The 12,600-nt window shown below is 44.3% G+C and overlaps 1 protein-coding gene and 1 non-coding gene across 4 annotated transcripts in view; both read left to right on the top strand.

The window, feature by feature from the left end:
- The window catches only part of SEMA3D (semaphorin 3D), a 241,906-nt gene that overhangs the window by 103,679 nt on the left and 125,627 nt on the right, over positions 1-12,600 (top strand). For all 3 annotated transcript variants that reach the window (XM_061582310.1, XM_061582313.1, XM_061582312.1), the window contains one exon: positions 4,630-4,790. In XM_061582310.1, the coding sequence (XP_061438294.1) occupies positions 4,630-4,790 (161 nt within the window). The remainder of the gene's footprint in view (positions 1-4,629; positions 4,791-12,600) is intronic.
- LOC133363514 (5S ribosomal RNA) lies at positions 7,185-7,303 on the top strand. The gene has a single exon (XR_009757689.1). It is a non-coding gene; the product is annotated as a 5S ribosomal RNA (ribosomal RNA).

The following is a 12,600-nucleotide window of genomic DNA, read 5'->3' on the forward strand; positions in this document are numbered from 1 at the left end:
TATAAAAACGGACAAATCACCGGGCCCGGATGGCATCCACCCGAGAGTTCTCAAAGAACTCAAATGTGAAATTGCTGATCTGCTAACTAAAATATGTAACTTGTCCCTCGGGTCCTCCTCCATGCCTGAGGACTGGAAAGTGGCAAATGTAACGCCAATCTTCAAAAAGGGATCCAGAGGGGATCCCGGAAATTACAGGCCAGTTAGCTTAACTTCTGTCCCTGGAAAACTGGTAGAAAGTATTATTAAAGCTAGATTAACTAAACACATAGAAGAACAAGCCTTGCTGAAGCAGAGCCAGCATGGCTTCTGCAAGGGAAAGTCCTGTCTCAGTAACCTATTAGAATTCTTTGAGAGTGTCAACAAGCATATAGATAGAGGTGATCCAGTGGACATAGTGTACTTAGACTTTCAAAAAGCGTTTGACAAGGTACCTCACCAAAGACTTCTGAGGAAGCTTAGCAGTCATGGAATAAGAGGAGAGGTCCTCTTGTGGATAAGGGATTGGTTAAGAAGCAGAAAGCAGAGAGTAGGAATAAACGGACAGTTCTCCCAATGGAGGGCTGTAGAAAGTGGAGTCCCTCAAGGATCGGTATTGGGACCTGTACTTTTCAACTTGTTCATTAATGACCTAGAATTAGGAGTGAGCAGTGAAGTGGCCAAGTTTGCTGACGACACTAAATTGTTCAGGGCTGTTAAAACAAAAAGGGATTGTGAAGAGCTCCAAAAAGACCTCTCCAAACTGAGTGAATGGGCGGAAAAATGGCAAATGCAATTCAATATAAACAAGTGTAAAATTATGCATATTGGAGCAAAAAATCTGAATTTCACATATACGCTCATGGGGTCTGAACTGGCGGTGACCGACCAGGAGAGAGACCTCGGGGTTGTGGTGGACATCACGAAGAAAATGTCGACCCAGTGTGCGGCAGCTGTGAAAAAGGCAAATTCCATGCTAGCGATAATTAGGAAAGGTATTGAAAATAAAACAGCCGATATCATAATGCCGTTGTATAAATCTATGGTGCAGCCTCATTTGGAATACTGTGTACAGTTCTGGTCGCCTCATCTCAAAAAGGATATTATAGAGTTGGAAAAGGTTCAGAAGAGGGCAACCAGAATGATCAAGGGGATGGAGCGACTCCCTTACGAGGAAAGGTTGCAGCATTTGGGGCTTTTTAGTTTAGAGAAAAGGCGGGTCAGAGGAGACATGATAGAAGTGTATAAAATTATGCATGGCATTGAGAAAGTGGATAGAGAAATGTTCTTCTCCCTCTCTCATAATACTAGAACTCATGGACATTCAAAGAAGTTGAATGTTGGAAGATTCAGGACAGACAAAAGGAAGTACTTCTTTACTCAGCACATAGTTAAACTATGGAATTTGCTCCCACAAGATGCAGTAATGGCCACCAGCTTGGATGGCTTTAAAAGAAGATTAGACAAATTCATGGAGGACAGGGCTATCAGTGGCTACTAGCCATGATGGCTGTGCTCTGCCACCCTAGTCAGAGGCAGCATGCTTCTGAAAACCAGTTGCCGGAAGCCTCAGGAGGGGAGAGTGTTCTTGCACTCGGGTCCTGCTTGCGGGCTTCCCCCAGGCACCAGGTTGGCCACTGTGAGAACAGGATGCTGGACTTGATGGGCCACTGGCTTCTTATGTTCTTATGTTCTTATGTTCTTTGCTCTCGAAGCCTGGAGGCAATGTAGGAGAATCAGGGTAGACCTTGAGAAATGGTCAGAGAGATTTGGGGGGAAGGCAAGGAAAACATCCAGGAGATGAAGTACTTTGAGCTGCATGGAGACTATTGCACATTCTTCCAGGTCCTCATTTGTACCTCTGTGGAGTTCCACACATCTTCCTCAGAGGATCTGAGGCAGGCAGGATCCTGACAGTGTCTTGACTTGGTGGGGAATGCCAAATGCTGTTTTGACCCTGGCAGGGAACTGCTTTGGTCTAGCCTAGGCCCCTGCCCCAGAGTGTTTTTTAAGCATAGTAAAAGTGCTATCAAAATGGCTACTCCCATTCATCACCTCTAAAGGGGTGTGGCAGATTGGATGGAGGAGTTTGGCTTAGTCCTCATGTCAATTAGTCCTCATGTCAATCATTATTATTATTGTTGTTGTTTGATTTATATCCCGCCCTTCCTCCCAGCAGGAGCCCAAGGCGACAATTAACATTAAGCACTCTATTCATTTAGGATGGTATCCGTTTTATCCCACCTTTCCAGGATGTGTGCATGTTTCTATCCTTGCAACAACCATAGGAGTTATGATAGGCTGAGAAAGAGAGTGATTAACACAAATTTTATCCAGTGAGCTTCATGGATGACCAGGTATTTGACTCAAAAGACTGCAGTGCCACGCCCAGAAATTACTGTTGTGGAGAAAGATGTTTATTTTAACATCTTATATTTAAAATCACACATAGAACATTCCAAAACAATATCAGTATTACATTCTACAGTAACGTAACCATTTTTTGAATAATTGAATAATTCTAATTAATACATTAATCAAACAATTTATAATATTGCACCAACATTAATGTTTAGATTGTGTTTGACCCTATAAAAAATCAATAAAAGTTTGCCACTCAGCTATACATTTAGGATTTTCTAGCCAACATTCATTAAAACCTTTACAATCAATGACAATAATAGATTAAAAACCCCAGTTTCCAAAGAGTAAAAACAATAGCATTCAGAACAAAGAGCTACAGATGTCTCTCCCAGAAAAATCTGGATACAACTACAAAAAGGCAATTAACTCCAAATGCCTAGGGACAGAGTTAAGTAATGAAGATGCTACCACTGAAAAGTCACTGCCTCTTATGTTTAGCCTACCTCCTGACAATGTTAGGATGTGGAACAGAACTAGGGATATTCTTGTGTCCTCTCACTGAACTTTAAACTTTTTTAAAGCTGCTCAGTATTTTTTTTAAAGGGAGGTTGCTATATATATATTAATATTGTTCTATATTGTTTTAATTTTTTAAATTGTGTTTTAAATTGTTTTTTAAAAGATGTATTTTAAATTGTATTTGTTTTTAGTTATTGTAAACCGCCCAGAGAGCTTCAGCTATGGGGCGGTATACAAGTTTAATCAATCAATCAATCAATCAATCAATCAATCAATCAATCAATTAAAAGTATACGACCTTTCCATGCATGCATGGCATTTGCATGCATACAACACCGAAACATGATCATTGTTCAATATGTTTTTAAAGGTTCTTCCTTCATGTCTGTAAAAGGTACACGGTAACACAGTTTGCCATTTATGTGGACATTTGATGGCTTCAGTGAGTGGTAGACTCATATGAGCAATGTAACATACAGGAAGGGAATTCATCCCAAACCATGACAGTATCTTCCTCGAGCAAGTGTGCTTGGATGTGCTGTGACAGTGAGTTCCCTCTTTGTGTCTCAAGCCAACAGACTACAATCATGATCTGTCTCACATAAAAGAATAACATACAGATTGCACAAAGTGCCCCTGCAGTGATTAATAATCTTTTCCTTCTACAAATCATTGCACCAGTGTTCTGTACTCTGGAGCCTTCCCATACCTCAACTAGAGTCCAGGGGAAGACATCATGGGACTTTTTTTCAGATCAGGAAGTGGGAGGAGCCAGGGTGCTGTAGAAATGTTTACCGAAAGGAAAAGACACACACGTAGGACCATCAACCACCTCTGTTTTCTCCCTCCCTGCCTCCTCACATGAGTTCTATAGAAATTCTCACTGAAAATGAGGCAGAAAAATGGATCTCAAGGGGGGAAATGTTTGAGAAATTGGAGAACCGATTTCAGCACAGAATTAGCTTCTAAACTTGGAGGGTTTGTCTGTCTATTTATTACATTGACTCTTCTCTTTGTCTATGTACTTGCATAGTTCTTCTTTACATATTATTATCCTCACAATAGTCCTGTGAAGTAGGTAAGACCGAAAGATGGTGACTGGCCCAAGTTCATATGCAACCCAGTCCTATGCATGTTTACTTAGAAGTAAGTCCCACTGGATTTGATGAGGCTGACTCCCTAATAAGGATGAATGTACTTCATGGCTTTGTGAAGACTTGAACCTGCAATAGTCATCAACACATTTTAAGCCATGCTGGCTGCATGGTTAATAACCACTGAATTTGCCTAGTCCCTTTTATTCCTTGTGACACCTTAAAGACTATTCAATTCATTAGGGCTTGTCTTTATCAGGATCATTGTTTAAGGTGCAACAAGTCTCTCTATTATTTTTGATGTAGACTACAGACTAGCAAGGCTACCCCTCTAGGAATGTAAGTGTATGTCTTTTGCACCAGGCTCTAGTTGGTGGATCTTGGAGCTCTAGTAAAAAACAAAGCTGATTCTGTGAGCCTGAAGTCTCCTTACCCTGACTCTAACCTTTTGACCGCTTTAGCACCTAAAGACCTCTATGGGACAATAGATGCACATGAACAATGTAAACATTCTGCTATGTGAACCTCCACCCCCATCTTTCAGGAAGAAATGTTGTATGCTCCAGTTATCTTAACCAGTAAAGATCATGCTGGGTGCATATATTTATAGAAGACACCAATGAGCCGTGTGTATACATTTTTGATGATAAAGATTTTCTTCATTCTCTCACAGACTTGCTGCTTTCCAACAGCTGTGTTCCATTCTTGGGCTCAGCGGAGGGGCTGGATTTTCGAACCGTGCTGCTCGATGAAGAAAGGGGTCGGCTGTTCCTTGGTGCTAAAGACCACATTTTTCTGCTCAGCTTGGTAGATTTAAACAAAAATGTAAAGAAGGTCAGTTTACAATATTGTTATATGTTTGTACATTTCCACTGATAAGTTCATCTTTAACCCCCCCACTTTCATTGCCATGCATCATCACAAGGATTTAATAGCTTCCCCTCCTGTTGTTAACATGGTTTGCTTTTAATAAACTGGATTTGTCAGCATGCATGACCTCTTGTAGAAGTACAGCAATATAATAAGACAAATATCAATTGGACTTTTGCCCTACATCTAGCTTGAATGTAAGCAAATGATTACATCACGTTCCTTCTTTCGCCCTGTGTTATGACAACTAGCTCCAAGCGAAGTCACCCATCACTTAGTCCATGTTCTCACTCGATTATACCTACTGTCCCGTCCAGAGCCGGAACCACAAGACTGAGACGCGGGTGCAATTAAATCTCATTTTATTAAAGTAATGGATACATCAAAAGCATTTCGCTTCATAAGAAACACCTATACTGGCTCACTAGAATCCCTAACTACACTCTACACATGCTCTGCGACGTGTGAAGAAAGTTGACTCAGCACCCCCCCCCGTGCGCTGCCAGCTTAAGTAGGGAACATTTTCGAGCGTAATCTCTGACTCCTTCACAAGTCCTGTCTCTGCCCTGTCCGCTTCTCACGGCGGCGGAAGCGAGGCGATGGGGGGCATTGTGATGTTCCTATATGTGAATGTAATGTAAATATGATAAGTGCAGGTTTATTATAGGAAATATGGTAAGTGGAGTGAGTGAGAAGGGGAAGTACATGGGCTGTAGAATGCTGGATGATGATTGGCTGTGTGTTTGAATGGCTGAAGGTATAAATGAGAGGATGACAGTTGAGTTGTGGTGGGGGTTGGACAGGGTGGTTTTGGACAGGGAGGTTGATGTGGAGAGTAAGAGGTGGCTGTTGAGAGATTGGATTGGGAGTTCTGAGGCAAATAGTAGGAATTAGGAACATAAGAGAAACATATATGAAACTATATGCTTGTCAATGAAATCTATAAGTAATCTTGTTATTCTTAGTGTTATCAATAAATATTTTCTTGGTTTACTTAAAGCCTGATTCCTCAGCTGGAGGGGCACAGACCAGGGGGGAGGCAGAGTAACCAAGGCTGAAGAAGAAATAGTATTGAATGGTGGCAGCGGTGAAGGAAGATATATTGTATCAACATCCAGTAGCACAGAGCAACCCAGAGCTGTGAGCTTCATAGGCAAGAGGCTCCAGGGGGGTTGTCACAGGTGTGTTTTCAACTGTTCATTGGAAGACACCTGCTCCAGAGTAGGCTCGAGGTCAGGAGGCTGCGTCACGCTGGCGGCATCCTGAGAACCGCTTGGCGAGGGAGGAGTTGGCACATTCTCCTGAGCTTCCCCCAACAGCTCCTCTGTGACAACTGGGGGCGGCGTGCTCCCCTCTTCTGAGAGCGCGCTATCAGTGGGAATTGACTCAAATTCAGGCTCGCTTCCTCTCCCAAGGTCCTGCTCAGACTCAATTCCTGGGTCTTCTGTGCCCTCTGACAGCTGAGGTGCCTGCAACTCATGCCTCCCCCCTTCCTGCCCCTGAAGGGAGAGCCGAGGCTCAACACCTATTAACCTGGGTGCAGGTTTCACTGGCCAAAATGTTTGGCCCTTTACAGTAGGCTCTCGTGCTTCATCATAGTTTTATGGGAAGGATTTGGAAACATTGCTAGCATGTGTCTGCTTGTGCTCGTGCTTGAGGCACTGGAAGCATTTACTGGATCATTGATTATCATAGCTCATTCTTCTCCAGGTTTTTAATAATGAGCCTTTGGGGTGATATGAGAACTCTAAGGCTTGGTCTATTCCTGGAGCAGTATGAGATGGTAGAACCCGGAGGGGGTAGAGTAGCCTAATCAAGCTACAGAAAGGGGCCATGTTTATTTGATTCCCTATGTAAAGACAACTCCCTGCTTAAAACAAGTATTGCATCAGGAAGAAAGGGTCTTAAATTAATTAATTAATTAATTAAAATGTATTAAAAGCATTAAAAATGTGAAGTATTACAGTCCATTGTACCATCTCACTTCCACCTTGATCTGTTAGATATGTTGACCAGTGCTAACAGTGCTTTTCAATGTAGATAGTTTGCATATTCCTTCATGTGTTCTTAAATATTATGAGTGAGCAACAGAAGAGAGATGCATATGAATATATGAACCAGATGTGAATAAATACAAATTTGCATTCAGAAATCAGTTTACCTAGGCCATACATGCCTACAGTAAAATTGCCTATTACTCTGAACTGTCATTGTTTATAGTTTTTATCGTTTGTATTGTATTATTATGATGTATTTTATTGTAACCGAGATGTACGTCGCCTAGAGTGGCCACTGGCCAGATAGGCGACACGTAAATTAAATAATAATAATAATAATAATAATAATTATTATTATTATTATTACAGCCATACCACCCTGAACACACCTGATCTCGTCTGATCTCAGAAGCTAAGCAGGGTCAGGCCTGGTTAGTACTTGGATGGGAGACCACCTGGGAATACCAGGTGCCATAGGCTTAGGGAAAGTCAATGGTAAACCACCTCTGAATACCTCTTACCATGAACATAAGAACATAAGAACATAAGAAGAGCCTGCTGGATCAGGCCAGTGGCCCATCTAGTCCAGCATCCTGTTCTCACAGTGGCCAACCAGGTGCCTGGGGGAAGCCCGCAAGCAGGACCCGAGTGCAAGAACACTCTCCCCTCCTGAGGCTTCCGGCAACTGGTTTTCAGAAGCATGCTGCCTCTGACTAGGGTGGCAGAGCACAGCCATCATGGCTAGTAGCCATTGATAGCCCTGTCCTCCATGAATTTGTCTAATCTTCTTTTAAAGCCATCCAAGCTGGTGGCCATTACTGCATCTTGTGGGAGCAAATTCCATAGTTTAACTATGCGCTGAGTAAAGAAGTACTTCCTTTTGTCTATCCTGAATCTTTCAACATTCAGCTTCTTTGAATGTCCACGAGTTTTAGTATTATGAGAGAGGGAGAAGAACTTTTCTCTATCCACTTTCTCAATGCCATGCATAATTTTATACACTTCTATCATGTCTCCTCTGACCCGCCTTTTCTCTAAACTAAAAAGCCCCAAATGCTGCAACCTTTCCTCGTAAGGGAGTCGCTCCATCCCCTTGATCATTCTGGTTGCCCTCTTCTGAACCTTTTCCAACTCTATAATATCCTTTTTGAGATGAGGCGACCAGAACTGTACACAGTATTCCAAATGCGGCTGCACCATAGATTTATACAACGGCATTATGATATCGGCTGTTTTATTTTCAATACCTTTCCTAATTATCACTAGCATGGAATTTGCCTTTTTCACAGCTGCCGCACACTGGGTCGACATTTTCATCGTGCTGTCCACTACAACCCCGAGGTTTCTCCCCTGGTTGGTCACTGCCAGTTCAGACCCCATGAGCGTATATGTGAAATTCAGATTTTTTGCTCCAATATGCATAATTTTACACTTGTTTATATTGAATTGCATTTGCCATTTTTCCGCCCATTCACTCAGTTTGGAGAGATCTTTTTGGAGCTCTTCTCAATCCCTTTTTGTTTTAACAGCCCTGAACAATTTAGTGTTGTCAGCAAACTTGGCCACTTCACTGCTCACTCCTAATTCTAGGTCATTAATGAACAAGTTGAAAAGTACAGGTCCCAATACCGATCCCTGAGGGACTCCACATACCCATGCCTGATTCCATCCACCAGAACATATACAGGTGCCTACACCAGAATTCCAGTACAAATTTTGTCAGGTAAAACAAAATTGTCATGTGGCTAAAGGGCAGTAATGCATTGCATGCTGGGATGCCTGTCACGTAAGCAGCAGCAGCTGGTGCAAAGCTCCTACAATTTTACAGGTTCCCAAGCTGGCGAACAAATTATTTCTGGTATTATTTATCACAAAAATTAGCGCTAAACTTCCACTAGATTCCGCTAGATTTCTGAAACTAGCTTCTACGTCATGCGAAAGGTCAAATATAATACGCAAATTACCAGGTAAGAAATCGTCAGGATAACAGAATAAAGTGCAGTGTGAAAGCAGCCTGTGTTTGATGTTTCTCCACCGTCACTTCTTCCTCTCTGAGAAAGCATGGGTCAGTAAGCCGGTCAATCCCTAAAGCACTCCTGCCCTGGTGACAGGTGATTCAAAAAGCTGATGGATGGAAGTCCCCTTTCCTTCCCAGGCATTGGGAGGTGGATTCTCATCCACACAGCAGAGAGCAGGGGCAGCTTGTCCAGTGGGGTGGACCCACAGCAACATCGTCCAGCAGCAATGTCACTGCCATTCACTGGGAGGGAGAGAAATAAAGCAGTAGCAGGAGGCACTCCCAGAAAGTGAGAGCAATGCCACTGCCAGCAGGCTATCACGGTGGCTCTGCCCTACCGGGCAAGCTGCTGCTTATGGAGATAATGTACTGTTGGAAGTAATCGAAAGGCCATTGTTAGGATCAAAATTGAACCTCAGTCGTCTGCAATACTATAGTTCACTTGCCTTACCCAAACAAAGTCAGGCATTATGGGAAATAGAACCAAAATGGCCTTTAGTTGACTTTTGATATAAAATGTCAGTTTATTCCCTGGCGACCTGGCCCTTACCTACATTCCAGTGGCTCGCATAATAAAAGCCGGTTTAAGCTGGAAACTTCCCTACTATATATCTCTTGTATCACATCCATGCCTATGACCTTGTTTATTGCTATAAAGGTGCCTTGCATAGAAATGTTATAAGCTGTTCTGCTGCCCCTCAGATCTTGACTTGTGAAACCCTTTGATATGCAAGCGTAGTAATTTTCATGTCTGTCTCCTATCCATGGGGCGCCCGGTTGCAGCCGGCCACCCCTTTATTCTTCCCTTCTTCTGTAGTTGCATAGTGCTTATCTCTAGGACATGCGAAGTATGCAGACATGGAATCTAAGAGATAATCTTAGTGTTTCCACTTTCGTCCTTCCCCCTACACCCCTTTACCTCCTTTTGTCTGCCCCAAAGCTATAGTGTCTATCAACTGCTTCTTTTGTATTTTGTGACGTATGCCCGATACTGTAAACTTCGGGGTGAGCCTATATAAACCCTATGACACCAATAAACGAGGTTCCCATGCTGGCCTGCTACGGCTTGTAAGTATTGGGTCCCCTTTGCAAAGGTTTTTGTCTCGTGTTACTTGATCTCTGATAGTGGGTTCATTTGCACTCAACTTCGCACTCTTCCTGGGTGTAATAAGCGAGTTGGGGTTGACAGGGCGACTTGCGTGTTGGGTTTGGACCTAACAATTGGGGGCTCGTCCGGGATCCCTTGTGCGGACCCCCTTTTTGCCATTGCACCCCTTAACTTGATAACAGGCGCCACGAGAGAATTTTCTCGGTTATCAATAAAAGCGGGCGGCTTTGACACTTTGGGGATAAAGCACAGTTGAGGAAAAACCCGTTATCAGACGTCATGGGAAATAAAGGGAGTGTACCGGTAAAGGACAGCCCTTTGGGAATAATGTGTATGCTGTGGCAAGAGGAGGAATTGCCTGTGCGAAGAAGAGGCCTGAAAAAGAGAAAGATGATAGAGCTCTGTGAGGAGGAGTGGCCGCGGATGACTGCAGTGTCGGTGCCGGGTGAACAGTGGCCGAGGGGTGGGTCCTTTGAAACCGCTCCGCTACTGGGAGTGCGGAGATGGATTGGGGATACCCACTCAGATCAATTGGAATTCTGGCTCCTATGGAAAATAGGATCACAAAAATGGGATAGTCTTACTTTAATGGCAGTGAGAACCTTGTCCATTGAGGAACCCCCTCCTCATTATTTTAATGACGATACGTCAAGTAAAAGAACGGTCTTGAACCGCTGTATAATACCCTCTGCTCCGGATCCGCTCCCAGCTCCCGGGGGTGGAGATCCCAATCCGGAGGAGGGGGCTCTTTCATATGTGTCAGACGATGAGACAGATGAAAAGGGGAAAGAGCAGGGGGCCTCAGGGGGTATGGACACGCGCCAGCGAAAAAAGGAAAAGCAAAGAAAAGAGGCAGAAGCGGTGGAGATGCCTTTGCTTGTACATGATCAGCCGTACGTGGATGGCCGCAGTGGTATCCAGCGTACCGAGGTGGTTGAATTAAAGAGTTGGTTGGAATGGGACTTGAAAGAATGGAGCAGAATGGCTGGCACTTTTGGGGAGCAGCCGAGGAGAATCAGAGAACTGTTGGGCAGGTTGTTTGAAAGCCACAATCCGACATACTCGGATGTGGAACATTTGCTGAGAAGGGTGCTGACAGGTGAAGAACGTAGCAGGCTGTGGACAATGGAGACTGCATGGGCTGCGGAGGCAGCAGGAAATAGAGCTTGGTCGGACCGAGCACAAACGGCTGCAGCTTGGGCAGCGGGAGACTGGACGCAGCCTCGCCGCGCTCAGCTACAGACCGATAGGGATAGGATTTTGACACATTTGGAGTGAATGTCACAGAAACCCCCCAACCAAGCTAAATTCATGGCGATAAAACAAGAAGCCAGCGAACCTCCCAGAAAATTCTGGTCGCGCTTGTTAGAGGGAGCATGTAGTTATACCAATTTGAACCTAGAAAACGTGCTGGACCATCCGACTCTCATTGCTAATTTTGTTCATCAAGCGCAACCAGCGGTGAGGGATTATTTTCTAAATTTCAGACCCGGATGGGGGGGGGAGGCTGTGACTGTAATCTTGGAAGTGGCGGATTTTGTGTGGGACAATGACAAGGAGAAAAGTAGAAAGAAGGAGAAGAAGGAGGATTTTGAAATGCTGGCTCTTGCAATAAGAGGCCAGCCACCAAATAGAGGATTTCGAGGCAAGGGAAGAGGTTTTCCGAGGGGGCCGAGAGCCGGAGACGAGAGAGGAAGGGGACAGATGAGGCAGTCGTGGCGGGGAGATAGGGCTTGTTTTCAGTGTGGAGATTACTCTCATTTCAGGAAATACTGTCCGTGGAGGACAGGGAACGCGCAGTACACCCCTAACAACCCTTCTTACCCAGATTTTACAGGCACGAATGCAGAGTTTCCGCCCCCACCTCCACCTGCCGCTCAACAGACACCGGCTTCATGGGACCAATACGGCGGGCGCCAAGCGAACCAGCAATGACTACATGTGGATAGGGAGGGGCTGGGAGCAGGGCTAATGAATCTTATGTCTCTGGCAGGTTTCTTTCTATCTCTCTCTCTCCCAATCCAAGAACCCAGACTGTCCTTAAACGTGCAGGGACAGGAGGTGACTTTTCTGGTAGATACCGGAGCTACATATTCCTTGATAAATATTGCCTATGATAGTTGGTTAAGTAAAGAAGTCAAAATGACAATGGGGGTAGACGGAAACCCCACACCTATGTGCATAACATCACCATTGCAAGTAAAATATAATGATAAAGTGTTTAACCATGTTTTTCTTTACTCCGCTTCTTGTCCTATCTCTCTCATGGGCCGTCACATGTTATGTAAACTGGAGGCTACCTTAACCTGCACCCCTGACGGGGTGGGGTTGTTGATGAGTGTATTGGGGGTGCCTGTGGGAACCACAGTTAAACACAAACATTCAGGATACAGCTTACCAGAAGATCTCGCTGACTTGCCGCCCGACTTATGGGGCACAGAGGATACGGATGTGGGACTGCTACGATCGGTAAGCCCTGTCAGAATTCAGGTAAAACCGTTCCTTCCGCCACCCAATGTTGCACAATATCCTCTATCATTAGAAGCAAGAGAGGGCATATGCCCCATAATTGAAGGTTTCATTGCGAAAGGAGTCATCCAGCCGCAGCGGACCCCCTGCAACACGCCTATTCTACCTATAAAAAAAACCCCA

The sequence above is a fragment of the Rhineura floridana genome, chromosome 8, assembly GCF_030035675.1.
Source record: "Rhineura floridana isolate rRhiFlo1 chromosome 8, rRhiFlo1.hap2, whole genome shotgun sequence".
In the NCBI taxonomy this organism is placed as follows: domain Eukaryota; kingdom Metazoa; phylum Chordata; class Lepidosauria; order Squamata; family Rhineuridae; genus Rhineura; species Rhineura floridana.